This window comes from Nicotiana attenuata, chromosome 3, assembly GCF_001879085.1.
Source record: "Nicotiana attenuata strain UT chromosome 3, NIATTr2, whole genome shotgun sequence".
Classification (NCBI taxonomy): Eukaryota; Viridiplantae; Streptophyta; class Magnoliopsida; order Solanales; family Solanaceae; genus Nicotiana; species Nicotiana attenuata.
In genome coordinates this window covers 42,146,220-42,161,665 of record NC_031991.1, presented here as the reverse complement: position 1 = coordinate 42,161,665, position 15,446 = coordinate 42,146,220, and the positions used below count along the sequence as shown (strand labels likewise).

Genomic DNA, 15,446 nt, shown 5'->3' with positions numbered 1-15,446 from the left:
TTAAGATAATAATGATTTTGTGAGCAATATGGTATTTGGTGGCAATAAAGATGTTGAAATGGATGGTTATAAGGTGTGTTTGGTTGTGCATTCTGCACTTTTCCTTTTCTTTTCTTTGTTATTTTTGATAATTCGATTCTTTTTAAAAAAAAAGGTCGGTGGAAGTGAAGGCAAAGATGTTCCACATTCTTAAGGAGATACCAGTTAGCAACATCGTAACAACATTGTGCTCGATGCAGCAGATCAGTTAGGTATCAATATCATGGAAGAACCTTCTGGTGTGAAAGTTAACATATTCGTTGCTAAAATAACTTTCACACCAAATGTAGCGCATGCTGGCGCTATTGGTGAGACTGCAAATGAGGCGGCAGGGGAGACGAAGGAAGAATCTGAGAAAGAAAAGGTTCTCGAATTTCAGACTGGCGCTATTTGTGTGATTGCAAGTGTTTATGAGGCGGCATGGGAGATGAAGGAACAATCTGAGAAAGAGGTTCCTGAATCTCAGATCGTTCTGTACCAGCCTGAATTACTTCCTGAAATTTTGCCGCAAATGGAAAAAAGAAAGAGATGTCCTGCAAAGCTCGTGCAATCTCCGTTCATTAGTGTATTTGATTCAAGTTCCTGTACTGGTGGTGTTGCAGCGAGATAAAAAAAGCAAATTTATGTTGTCAAGCATCTTTTTCAAAGCAAAATCGGAACTGGCATTAACAACTCTTTTTGAATGTATTTGCTGCGTGGGTCAAAGAAGGGAAGTCTAGAAAGAAGTATGTTTCCAACTTCTGAGTTTTGTTTAGTTTTATATTTTAATATATTATCGCTTATAGTATTATTTTATATCAAATCACTGTAGCTCTTTTGTGTATATCTTTTACCAGGAATGAAATTTACCCGAACCTTGTTAGTAAACTCAATCCTACTTATGATCTTGGTGTATATCATGTTGAAAATAAAAAATGATTTTACACTTTGGCATATAATGGTCAGCCTTTGGATGACTCGGTATGTAAGAAGTTACTTTTACAGTTTTTTTTAATTGTAGCCTGTGTACACGTGATCAGGCCTTTTAAATTAGAATAGATTATTAATTGCTATCTTTCCTGGAACTAGAGAAGTAGTGAGCATTGATTTTCCTTTGTCTTCTGTGAATTTGGTTTGAAAAGGCATAGCTGCTTAAAGCTTACGAGCCTTCAGTGATTAATTATTTGTTTCAGCACATTGATGTTTTTTCTATTATTTGAGGAAGAAGAGGAAGTATGACAAAGACCTACCTGTAATATTCACCACCACAGATTGGTACTTCGACGAGAAAATTAATGAGTTGTGGCAGGCGTTTGTTGATACAGATGAGACAGTGAAGTGTGCAATTCGAAACATGTCATTGTAGAGTATATTCATGGGTATGTCTTGGATGCCAATGTTCCATGGCACACCGTCGAGCACGTCTTAATGCCAATTAATGTTGCAGAACAATGACATAGGATAATGGTTGTGATGTCCTTCAAGGATAGGTGCATTTATGTGTATGACTCTATGCGCGGTGGAGCTGCTCATCAAGCCAACGTTCATAAGACAATGCGCAAGTATTCTGTGTTACTGCCTTATTTTTTCGTGCACGCGCATTTCTATTTAAACAAAAAAGATATCAATTGGCGTACTGGTGTCTATAAATCAAAGGACTTGATTACCCTTTTTGATGTAAAACTGGTTGAAGGACTACCTCAACAAGTCGAAGCGTATAAATTTCTTTCAACAAAATCTGTTTTGTTTTTAGATTCTGTAGCTTGATAATTGTTGTTCTGTTCATTTTTGTAGTGATTGCGGTGTATTTGCGGCATCATTTACCGAGTATTTCATTGAGAGCAAGACGCCTCCTAAAAAATTCAATGCCTATGCACACCGGCGCAGATTTGGTGCTTTCTCGTGGGATTATGCTAGAAAGAAGATGGAACTGAACGCGCAAAGTGATGATGAGATTATTGGCCGACAGAATAAGTCACAGAAGCGGAAGAAGTTGTTGCTTTTGTCATTGTTGTAGGACGAACTCAATAATTTCGTTTTGTATTGTGTTATGTTATGTCGTCATTGTTGTAGGATAAGATTTATTTGTGTTTGAATTTTATGAATACTTTTAAGATTTGTACGGAAAATGAGATGCCTGCTCTGTTATAAAGGTTTAATGAGTTTTAGTGCAATATTGGAGTGTTGCATTTTAGTTTATTTTGGTGTTTTCTCCCTTGATTTTGTGTTGTAAATTCAAGGTATGAAAAATATACGGTAGTTTAAGATATAATGTCTCTTCTAGACACATGCATGATACAGATATGATACACATATGATAAACACATGATTCATAGATGATACAATCGTTTTGGATTATTGCACAATTAGTTTCTTCACAATGAGTTCTGCAGTTTATTCGGTTTCGAAATATGTATTGATGAAGCCACACTCTTATTTGCAAATTTCTAAAACTATTTGCACAGTTTTCTAGCTGCTACGACTGTTTTCCATTAGTTAGCTTTGTTACTATACAAATACAGACATGAGTAAGATCCGATACACGGAGATACATAGGTGATACACAAGAGTACATAGATAATACATAGCTGATACAACTTTAATCAAACAGATGTATAATTTGCCGATACACAGAGATACATAGGTGATACACAAGAGATACATACATGATACATAGCTGATACAACTTTTTTTTAATCAAACAGATGTATAATTTAAAAAATACACTTGCAACACAATTTTAAATGATAGATCAAATATTTATTCATATCTAAAATTCAAATGACATTTTGTATTGATACATTTCTTGATATATTGGATTCTTCTAAATCTCTATGATATTCAGTAAAGTAAAATAACAAGTAATTCTAAGGTTGACATATTTCATTCTCTCTTTGAATTATATCTACAAGTTTTTCTGTCGTGACCTTCTTCTCCACATTGTCCACATGAAATTGGCCTTTTTCGTTCCCTTCACCTCCCCTTCCTTGGCATTCCTATTGATTTAGTCACATCAGGTGGCAAGAATTTTTCATCTAGAACTTCTGCGGGAATTTTTCATGTGCTTTGTTTAGGAACCAAATAAATTGGAATTTTATAGGTCTTCAATAGGTACTTCCTGGTGTAGTACACTGAGCAATACTCAATGTATTTATATTTTAATATTGCCCAAGCATGTGCACATGGCGTCTCTTCAAACTGAAACCTTCTACAGTTGCAAGTTCAATCTTTTAGAAACAACATTCTCTGCTTACCCTTGTTAAGTACTAAATATAATTAACTCGCCGAAGGGGTCACCTACAAAATTTATCAACTATCATTAGTGGTGAAAAAGCAGATTCCCTCAAAATACATATACTGGAGGGCCTACAACTTTTAAAATAGCTTAATATCATGTCAAACCAACCAATATTTTAGCAGTGGGGTAGGCATAGATGCTATATTAAATTGAAAGCCTTATATGCATGCTGGTAGTTACCTAAAAATTGAACAATTTGTTTACATAATGACTAATTTCTCGCATGCCCCAGAAGAAATATAGAATAGGGGTAGACAAACTAGCTTTAAAAAGAAACAGAAAACCTAAAACCTCCGATAATAGAGATAAGACCCTCCATTACTTGAATACTATAATAGTGTTTTTTGCAAACAATGAATTTATAAAACGTCAGCTTTAATCAATTTGGTCTCTCTGTGCCGTCCAGGTGGACACTAGTTTAATAGAATCACAGAAAGAGTTCAAGATAAAATAGATCCATGAATTCGGCATGATTACATATTATATGCACAAGTATCTACAGATTCTAGTCATACCTTCATCCGATGTGACAATTCGAGATTGTCCATCAGCATTGTATCATATTTTTTCCAAGATCAGTAAATGACTCTATTTCATTCTTTTGGTTTGTAACGTTCCATCGTCCGATCAATTGCCTTATATACTCCAGCAAAGGCTGTACTGGAGTTCCCTAGCATCCTTGAGCGCTGCATTGATCAACTCTGCAATGTTTGAAGTCATTGTCAATGTACTGTTTACAATGGAAGGTGCTCTAGACCATCTTTCATACCCAGCGTTGATTAAGTAATCTTTGGCCCTCTTATCAATTCTCTCTACCTCTGCCATGTGGTAATCAAACTTCTCAATTTTGTATGCTTTGGCCATTGTAAAGAATATGTCTTTGAGCTGCAAATGGTTTTTCTTGTAATTTTTTTAACATTATTCTATAGATGCCATATGCAGACACAGTGAGGTACTTGTAGATACAATGCTGCCGCTGCATTTTCAATGCCTTCATTCCTGTCCGAGACTATGCACATTCCCTCCCTTTTTCCAAATGCATCCTTGAACCTCGCAAAAAATTACTCCCAGGAAGTATTATTCTCTGAATCTACAATGGCATATGCGAGTGGTAGGATACTACCTAATAAATTGAATCATATAAACATATGTGAGTATATATATATACACACACACATTATTATTATTATTTTTACCTGATGGATCTTGTGTGGATGCTATCAATAATGTTCCTCTATATGTTGATTTAAAAAAGGTTCCATCTACAACATGATCCGGTTTGCAATACTTCCATCCTTTTATAGATGGATGTAGTGCAACAAAAGCATACATGAACAGGTCTTCCTCTAATTTTTTAAAACTTACCGCCGACATACGATTTGTAAGAACAAGCATATAAAAGTATCTTGGCAGCTTTTCATATGATTCGCTCGGGTTCCTCTCAGTAGTTGAACTGCATATTCTTTCGATCTCCATGTTTGCATATATGTCATTTGAAGACCATACTGCATGTTCATATCTCCAATTATGTCATTAGGAGTGTATATTATTTTTGGGTCTTATACTTGTCTATCATAGGATCGCCGATGAATTTTGCAGTAACTTGACGTTGTGCGTAAGATCTGTCTTTCAGCACGCATGAGTGCAGTTTGCTGAAATTTCTAACTTTGAAAAGTTTTGCTTTTTTGAAGCTCGAAGACTTAAAACACTAATCGCAGCTGTTGTTGATGCTTACTAGGCAGTACCTACGACTAGGATATAAACTTTTTCATCAATAAACAGAGTGACATGAAATACAATGATATATAGTGATACACACTGCCATCAATAATACTAGATGAAAAAATAAAACGACTATACAGTACTACACGGTGACAACCATAACTTAAAAGTGTACAACCACAGACTTACAAGCAGTAACTTATTTTCTGCACAATTATGCTTCTAACATCAACTACGATATACATTTAGATACATAATTATACAGTAAATATTTTGATACCTGCTTTCACTTGATCTATGCATCTTAAACTAAATTTTTTTTTACTGCCAAATGCTCCATGACTTTGATTATCATAGCCTTGTCTTTATAAATTTGATCTTCTTCTACATCTGTGTTGAGGGTTAGTTAATATTGTATTTTCATCAGATTCTATATCCTGCGAGTCTTCTCCATCCCCAAATTCAATCATATTAATTGTATCGCTATTGTATGTCTCCTGTATAACTGAGCTTTGTGCACACTCTGAGGAAATCACAGCAGAATTTGAATTGTAGCAGATCATATCCATATCCTTTTGATTCGATGTAATACAAAGATTTCGAGCTTCTTTTCAGCTCAAGATATATAGATACACCCATATTATTGTGTATCACTATTGGTGGAGAACCGTTTAGGACAATGTATTTGATTTCAATAACATTCAATGAAATATCTATCATAAGTTATTTCGAAATCACGTCTACAAAATTTTTAAAACTTATATTTGGAGTAACTAATACAGCATCGGCATTGTAATCCACAAAACTGTTGTCAACATTCCATCAGCCATCATACTGAATAAAAATCGGCAAATTTGCCATTGTAGTGGCTGAAATTAGGCCAAAAGTCACTAATTCTTTGATTGATTTTGATTGCAGTTCGTAGTTCCTTCATCAAAGTTGTATCTACAGAGAAATTGCAAAAGGAAATTGTTACTTCTACAGTGAAATTGATTGATTTTTGAGTGAAATTTGAACTCCTTTTGGGAATTTTTTGGGAGAAAATGTCGTGATTTACAAAATGTAGGTCTTAGTGAAATTGATACACTTAAAAAATAGGAAAGGAAGGAAGATCTTTAGCGTGATTCTCGGATGGAAGAATCCTTCCTTCCGTGTATCTCTAATTTTCGACTACTTTTGATAAATATCTAATCTTAAGCTAGAGGTCGGTAAGTTTGAGTTTAAATTGGTTATTTCTGTACTTTTCCTTATTACTTCAAATTGTAGCTGCAATACTGGGATACTTTGGTACTAGTCAAGATAAGAGTTCTTTTTTGAAATGCGTGCTATTTACTGTATCTTAATTTCGGTTACTTTGTTACTCAATCTACTTTGTCATTCTTTCTATATATTTGGAATATTTCAGTTCGTCTTTTTTAAAATCCCAATTTGTTTAAGACCATTCTACTACTAATAATATTATTTTATAGAGTATTCACATTTTTTAAGAAATACATACATACATATATATATATATATACATACATATATATATATATATATATATATATTTTCTCATCCTGGTTATCGTCGCTACTTTTCACCTACATCACACTATTGATAATAATTCTCTTATGCTTAGACAATTCTTTTGTTTGAAACTTGTACCCATTAAAATGTACTTAGACATTATTTTGATCTCGAGGTTCAGTCCTCAAGCTAGTGATATCATCAAAAAATTGATCACGTACTGTTACTTGGAATAATGGACCTATGTAGAGTTAAAGAAACCCGAAAAGCTAGAAAACACATATAGTTTGTAAATAATGAATGTCATGTTTACAAATTAGCTAACACTTAGAGAATCTCTAAATTGCTCTAAAGAGCTTGGATAAGCAGTATCATGGACAAACTGACTCACGAAGTAACTGTCCAACACATTTACAAATGTCATTAGTTAAAGATATTAATGGTTTGTGCATGTAAGTCAATAATATAATTCGAAACTTACCTATAATATGGTTGAGCTTCCGGAAAATTCAATAATATATGTGTTGTAGTTTATATTTTCTCCATATCAATCAAATATTAATTACGAGCATTTTCAAACCTCTACCAAGTTGATTGAATATGGATATAGGTGGTACCAAAGGATCTATCTCACTTTTGTCATCCTGCTGATGTGGCCTATTTTTTCAAATATGACACATGAATATAAAAATAATATGAACACAAACAAGAAGTTTCCTCAACTACATATACTTTGCATATAGATCTCTCCATCTTGGCCTTTTGTTTTGTGGGTTGTCTACATTTGCCAGTATTCCTGTATAACACAACTTTAGACGAGTAAAAAGTTTAATCATACACGACAAACTATATACAATTTATTAGCTTTCGAAATAATACATCCATCAACTGACCTTTCAAATTCCGCTCTTGGTGCAAGCTGAACTAGAAGATGTTCTATTGCGTCAAATAAACCACATGAGGAAAATTTCTCCAGTTTAGTAATGATTAAAATGAATGTTACATTCCATCAAAATTAGGTGCTATTTATGGGGGAGAAATTCAAAAATAGCCAGATTTACCACTGGTCGTTGAAAAATAGCCAAGTTTCAAAAGTCATCGAAATTTAGCCACTTTAAATCTGAGCGAAAACACTGTTCAAAATCCGGAAAAATACGCCCGCAAATTTTACGGGAGTTCCAGCATAAGTATGCTTGAACTCCCGTATTTACGGGAGTTTCAGGATGACTATGCTGGAACTCCCGCAAATTTTACGGGAGTTCAAGCATAATTATGCTGGAACTCCCGCAAATTTTATGGGAGTTCCAGCAAGTATAATTGTCCAGTATAATATACTGGAGTTTGGAGCACTGGTGCTCCAGTCTCCCGCAAATTTTACAGGAGTTAGCAAAGTATACCGGTCCAGCATAATATGCAGGAGTTCGTACACAAATGCACCAGAACTCCCGTATATTATACTGGACCGGTCCCTGTTGCAGCAAAATAGTGGCTATTTTTCATTGACTTAATAAATGCTGGCTATTTTTCATTGACCAGTGTGAAAACTGGCTATACCATGATATTTTAACTATTTATGGTGTCCTATTTCTGCTATTTTCAGTCACTTAGGTTTGGGCCATTTTTAGTTAGTTGGTTATAATTTTTTTTGGGCCAAGCCTGGTTGGTCTTGTATTTATTTGTATCTGAAGCTAATGTAGAGTTAGTATTAGTTGGGTGGGATGTAGCTTTTGGTCGGTTTTATAGCTTGAGTTTTCGGATCTCTATGAATAGAAAGGACCCAGATATTATGTACTCCTCCGTTCACTTTTAGTTGTCAAGTATTATAAAAATAAATTTTCATTTATATTTGTCACATTTCGTATATCAAGAGAAATATAATTTATTTTTTCTTATTTGCCCTTAGTATTAATTACTCATTCCAAATTATTTTCTAAATCCATTAAGACTATACACCAATTAATATGGGTATCATGGTAAATTATATATGCACTTTATTTATTATTTCTTAAGTGGCGTGCAAAGTCACTAGCGGACAAGTAAAAGTAAACATAGCGAGTTTATAGTGATTTCATTTTTCCTGTTTTTGTTCATAATGAAGAGCTCATTTTCTCTTCCAGTTAAATAAGCCAAAGAAAAGTGAGAAAAAAGAAACGTAGAGTTGCTTGTGCTATCGTTTCTTTGGTGAACAAGTGAAAATGAAAAGGTCGTTATTGGTAAGCGAGTGAAAACTATTTGATAGTGACCCAGGCAAATCACCTAAAGTTGTGCTCAAACACAAAATTCAAACTTCTCCGGATATAATTCCCACGTAACTTAAGGGAACTGGATATAAGCTTTCCGAACCAAATATAAAATGTTTCTGGTATAATTTGTTGAGGTTTTAAGCTAAATTAGGCTTAAAAGAGGGTGAATGGGAAATGAAGGAAAAATAAAATATTTGAGTTTCATTTGAGATTCCTCCTTGACAAAGGGACATTGTCTCATATTGGAAGAGGAAAATATTTTTGATGGGTGTATATACAATTACACTTCTTCTACCTCTTAAAGAGTTAAGAAGAAGGAAAGCCTCGCGCCGCTGTCGTCGCTCGCTCTGCTTCGGCTTCGACTTCAGACAAATTTTTGATTGATTAATTTTTTAGACCAATTTTTTTTCCGTTATCCGTTTTCAGTTTTCCGATTTTGTAACTGAAAATTAACCTCCCTCTTCAATTCCCGGTTTATTATTGCTTAAATAGCCATTTATGTTATGACCGTTTTACCTAAACAACCATTCTGAAGAATTGCACCTCTTTAGTTTTGAGCTCAACATTGGCTATAAATACTAGTCTATTCTCTCAGATTTTTTATACAATTTTCTGAGTTCTCCTCATTTCTTCTGCATTGTTTTAACTTCAAAGAAAGCAACAATAAGTGTGATTTGCTACCGAACTTTGTGTTCGCTGAAATACTGGAGTTTGAAGTATCACTACACCAGTGTGTAATTCGTTCTATCCTGGGAGGAAATTATCCACAACCTCGGGTACTAGGAGGGGGTTAAATTCCTTAAAGAAACACTCTGAATTCAGTGGGCTCGGATTAACTTCTGTTTCGTTTATATTTCTTTTTATATGTTATTTTATTTTCTCCAGAATTATTTTACAAATACAGTATACTAACAAGCTTAAGGAATTTATAATTATTTTTTGCAATTGTGTTATATTCACTGTTCTAGAGATTAAAACCTTTTTGGTTTTCTACTCCATTGGAGATTAAAATCTACGTGATTTTAACGTTTGTTTGTGTCATTCTTTTACAGAAATGACTAATACCAATGGGAATCGGGCTATTCCGATGGTAACTGCCAATGCATCGACAAGCCGAACACCGGCGTTGGCACCGACAGAAAAATATGAAAAATTTTTCGGGACTGATTTCAAGCGGTGGCAGCATAATATGTTTTTCTACTTTACAGTGGCGTGGAAACGTCAAAAGAATGTGGACTGCGCCTGAAAAGAAATACAAACTGAAGATGCCGGGTTGAAGAAATTCGTTACCGCTTAGTTTTTGGACTACAAAATGTTAGATAGCAAGTCTGTTATTACCCAAGTCCAGGAATTGCAAGTGATTATTCACGATCTCCTTGCTGAAGGTATAAGTCGAATTAATACTGATGTTTAAAGTAGAAATTTTAGTATTTTTACTAACAAAATTTTCATTGAAGGTCTTGTCATCAATGAAGCATTCCAAGTAGCAGCGATGATTGAGAAGTTGCCTCCTTTGTGGAAGGACTTCAAAAACTACTTGAAACACAAACGCAAGGAAACTCAACAATAATGGGAGAAAACATTATTGAGGATACTCCTCAAAATAAGAGAAAGATGAAGCAGGCTTCTGGACCGAAAAATAACCCAAGCAAGAAGCGGTTCAACAAAATTGCTACAATTGTGGAAAAGCTGGACACATATATGTAGATTGTCGTGCTCCAAAGAAAGACAAGAAGAAGGGTCAAGCAAACATGGTTGAAAAGCACGAACATGTTGATGACTTGTTCTATGCTTTCTGAATGCAACCTAGTGGGAAATCCTAAGGAGTGGTGGATTGATTTTGGAGCCATTCGCCATGTTTGTGCTGTTAGGGAAGCATTTGCTACATATGCTCATGCTGAACCCGAAGAGACGCTTTCTATTGGAAATGCTGCAACGGCCAAAATTGAAGGATGCGGGAAGAATTTCTGTAAATGACTTCTGGCAAGGTGGTGACTTTGAACAACGTCCTTTATGTTCCCGAGATTAGGAAGAACTTAGTCTCTGCTGGACTTCTTGTTAAGAATAGTTTTAAGTGTGTCTTTGTATCCAATATGTTGTAATAAGTAAGAATGAAATATTTGTAGGAAAAGATTACCTCACTAAGGGCCTTTTCAAGATGAATGTAATAGTTGTTGAGAATAATAATAAAATTTCAGCTTTGTCTTACTTACTTGAGTCAAATGAGTTATGGCATATACGTTTGGGTCATGTCAATTATAAAACCTTGCGGAAAATGATTAACTTGGAAATATTACCTAAGATTGAATGCGACAAATCAAAACGTCAAATATGTGTTGAATCTAAGTATTTTAAACATCCTTATACGTCAGTTGAAAAGAAATCAAATCCTTTAGACTTAATTCATATAGATATTTTCGACGTGAAGTCAATACCATCTCGCTGTGGAAAGAAGTATTTCATAACTTTTATTAGCGATAGTACTCGATATTGTTATGTTACTTACTTAATAGTAAAGATGAAGCAATAGACGCATTCAAGAAATACAAAAATGAAGTTGAAACACAACTTAAAAAGAAAATCAAAATGATAAGAAGTGATATAGGCGGTGAATATGAATCTCCTTTCGAAGAAATATGTTTAGAATATAGAATTATTTATCAAACAATGGCCCCTTACACTCCCCAATCCAATGGGATTGCGAAAATAAAGAATCGTTCATTAAAGGAGATGATGAACGCATAGTTGTAAAGTTTTGGTTTGCCACAAAACTTGTGGGAGGAATCCGTTCTTACGGTTAACAGGATACAAATAGAGTAACCCATAGCAAAACAAAATCCATTCCATATAAAAAATGGAAAGGAAGGAAGCCCAACTCGAATTATTTTAAAGTGTGGCAGTGTTTGGCAAAAGTGCAAGTGTAACGACCTGACCGGTTGTTTCATGAGTTTCAGCCCCATTTCCCCCATTTCTGCTCCCTTATGTGTTGTTCAGCTGTATTTCATTGTATCGTGTTGGTTGGCTCGGGTTCGGAGTGGTTTTGGAGTGATATGAGACACTAAGTCTCTAACTTAGAAGCTTAAGTTGGAAAAGTCAACCGGATGTTGATTTATGTGTAGAAGATCTCAGATGTGAATTTTGATGGTTCGGATAGCTCTGTTAGGTGATTTTGGACATAGCGGTGTGTTCAGAATGTAATTTGGAGGTCCGGGGTATATTTAGGCTTGAATTTGCGAAATTGGAAATTTGGCGTTTCTCGGTTGGTAGTGGAAATTTTGATATCGAGGTCGGAAAGGAATTTTGGAAGTTGGAGTAGGTTCGTAGTATTATTTGTGAAATGTGTGAAAAGTTTCAGGTCATTCGGGTGAGATTAATAGGTTTCGGCATCGTTTGCGGAATTCGGAAGTTTAGAAGTTCTTAAGCTTGAATTCGAGGGTGATTTGATGGTTTGATGTTGTTTGGAGTGTTCTAGAGGTTGGAATAAGTTTGAATAATGGCATATGACTTGTTGGTATTTTTGGTTGAGAACCCGAGGGCCTCGGGATGAATTCGGTTGATTAACGGGAAGATTGGAACTTGGTTTGAGCAGCTGAAGTTGCTGCTTCTGTCATTTCTGCACCTGCGGATTTAGAACCATAGGTGCAAGGTCGCAGGTGCGAGAGGGAGGCCTCAGATGGGGAGAATTTGGAAGTGAGGCAAAGCCGCAGGTGCGCACAAAGGACCGCACTTGCGAGACCGCAGATGCAGGTATATGACCGCAGAAGCGAAATTTTGAGGTTTAAGTGGAAACCACACCTGTGATAGATTTTCCAAAGGTGCGGCATCGCAGAAGCGACATGGGGACCGCAGATGCGGGAAACGCTGGGCAGAATGTATAAAAGGTCTCCTTCGCGAATTTTGCCTAATTTTCTCCATTTTTAAAGGGTGTTGAGCTTGGGCAGTGATTTCTCAAGAGGGATCAAGGGTTTTCAGTTGGGTAAGCAATTTAAGCTTTATTACTTGTGTTATGACGATTTTTCCATTGTTTAATCATGATATTTGTGGAAATAAGGGAAGAAATATGGGGGATTAAGGCATGAAATTGGAGAGTTTAAATTGGGGATTTGAGGGAGCATTTGAGGTCCGGTTTTGATGATTTTGGTATGAATAGACTCGGGACTGAAAAGGGTTTCTATTTTTCACAATTTTTGTTGGATTTAGAGACATGGGCCCGAGGGCCGGGTTTGAGCCAAATTCAGGATTTTTGGTCTAATTTGATAATTTTTTATGGGTTTCATTCCTTTAGCATATATTGATGATAATATACTAATTTGGTTAGATTCGGAGCATTTGGAGGCTGAATCGAGAGGTAAGGGCATCACGAGCTAGAGTTTGGCTTGGTTTGAGGTAAGTAATACTTCCAAACTAGGTTCTGAGGGTTCGAAACCCCGAACGATATGTTCTATGACTTATATTGAGGTGACACAAATTCCAAGTGACAGGCGTGTAGGCGTGGACCGTGAGAATTGCGGCCTGGATCATTCCATAGCACCGTTTAGTGACTCTTTCTTGCTAATATCTATGTAGTGATTGAGCTGTAAATCATGCTAATTATCATGTTAAGTCTTCACGCCGATACTATTAAGAACCGAGAAGCTTCATTGATATCCTATACTCAGTTTTGTTCATGCATATTATATCATATCTCAGTCTTGGTTATTGTTGTTTGGCACATCATATCATTGTTTCGGGCTAATTTCTTGGTATTGTGAGCCCGTGTGTGTTAGACTGGAGAGTCGACTAAGTGAGGCCGAGAGCCTGAATTTGGTTCAAAGTTAAGGGTTGCACGCCGCAACAGATTATTGATTATGCCTTCATTGGCTTGTTATAGCACTTGGGTTGAAAGGAGCCCCTCCGGAGTCTTTACACCCCCAGTGAGCGCAGATGATACTATTGAGGAATGGATTTCCCTGGACATAGATTTGTCCGAAGCACTGATACCTGGAGATGGATTTCTTCTCAGGGTTGGATTACCCTTGTTCCTTGGTGCCGGTTGACTTGAGGTCAGTGTGTTACATATATTGCGGGATGGATTTCTGTGGGCTGGATGTCCATATGCGGTACCGAGTGGTTGAGTACTTGAGAGTGGGAGCACATGGTGCATTTTCGTACATTCCTGGCATTGACATGTAGAGTTTTACTGAGCTTTATAATTCACATTGTCCGGATTAGTACTTTTTTACTGTCAAGTTAAAAATATTGAATTGCCAGCATGTCTACTTTCTGGTACAATCTAAATTTTTTATAATTGCTGAGGTTTAGTTCGTCACTACCTATCAGTCCATTGTTTGGACGTGTTACTTACTAAGTTGGTGTACTTACTTACCCCTGCACCTTGTGTTCAGATCCAGGTATATCAGGCCACGGTAGTGGCTGTTGACTGTTCCAGACGCATATTTCATCAGGATAGCGAGGTAGCTGCCTGACGTTCGCAGTCCCGCCTTTCTCCTTCGTTATCTACCCTCTAGTATATTATGGATATTTTCGGACTATTTTGGTCTAGTTATGTTTCGTGGCAGATGTAGTATTGCTCATGACTTAGTGACACCCTAGGTCGGGGGATTTTATCTTTCCGCTCTTATTTTGGTTTGACTTTATATGTTTTATGGAATTTCAGTTGAAAATGGTATTACTTAAACTTTAAATAAATTGTTGAACTATTTTAGAAATGTGTCGGCTGGCCTAGTTTCAAGATATGCGCCATCACGACTGGGTCGGTTTGGGGTCGTGACAAGTTAGTATCTTAACCTAGGTTACATAGGTCTCACGGGTCATGAGCAGGTTTAGTAGAGTCTTGCAAATCGGTACGGAGATGTTTGTACTTATCTTTGGGAGGAGTGCGAATCTGTTGATTCTGGTAACTAAACTTATGTTATTCTATTCTTTCACAGATGGTGAGGACACGTGTCAGGACGGACAACCACCAGTATGCCCAGTTGGGGACACTAGAGGTCGAGGTCGCGGTCGAGGCTGTGGTTGGGGCAGGGGTGTAAACCGCACAATAGCTAAGGCAGCACCTAAAGATCCACCAGCTACCCCAGTTCAGGATCATGTTCTAGTGGGGGATGCTCCAGCAGGACCAGCTCAGGCACCGAATGTGCCTATTGTTATTCTGGGTCTTCATGAGACCTTGGCTTAGATCTTGACCGTGTGTACTAATCTTGCTCAGGCGGTCGCAGTTTCTACTACAACACCTACTTCTCAGGCCTGGGGAGGCATTCAGACTCCCGCCGGTTGTACACCCGAGCAGAATGTTCAGGGACTGCAGACACCGGAGGCACCACCATCCCAGCCGGTTGCACCGACTAAGGATTAAGTGGTACCAGTTATGCCTAATGGCGAGCAGTGTCGATTGGAGAAGTTTGGTAGACTTCAGCCTCCGACTTTTAGTGGTGCAGAGGGTGAGGATGCCTAGGGTTTCTTGGACAAGTGTTAGAGGATGCTACCTACAGCGGGTATTCTGGAGACCAGTGGGGTCTCATTTACTACTTTTCAGTTTTCTGGAGTTGGCTTCACTTTGTGGGAGGCTTATGAAGCGTAGGCATGTTAGTACAATGCCCCTTACCTGGCATCAGTTCTCCATTCTCTTCCTAGAGAAGTATGTACCGCATTCCCGT

General features: G+C 36.8%; 1 protein-coding gene across 1 annotated transcript; it reads left to right on the top strand.

The window, feature by feature from the left end:
* On the top strand, positions 9,845 to 15,145 carry LOC109224304. Its single transcript, XM_019388890.1, has 5 exons — positions 9,845 to 9,880; positions 10,615 to 10,759; positions 12,430 to 12,537; positions 14,721 to 14,917; positions 14,999 to 15,145. The coding sequence occupies exons 1-5, from the start codon at positions 9,845 to 9,847 to the stop codon at positions 15,143 to 15,145; spliced, it is 633 nt and encodes a 210-aa protein (XP_019244435.1).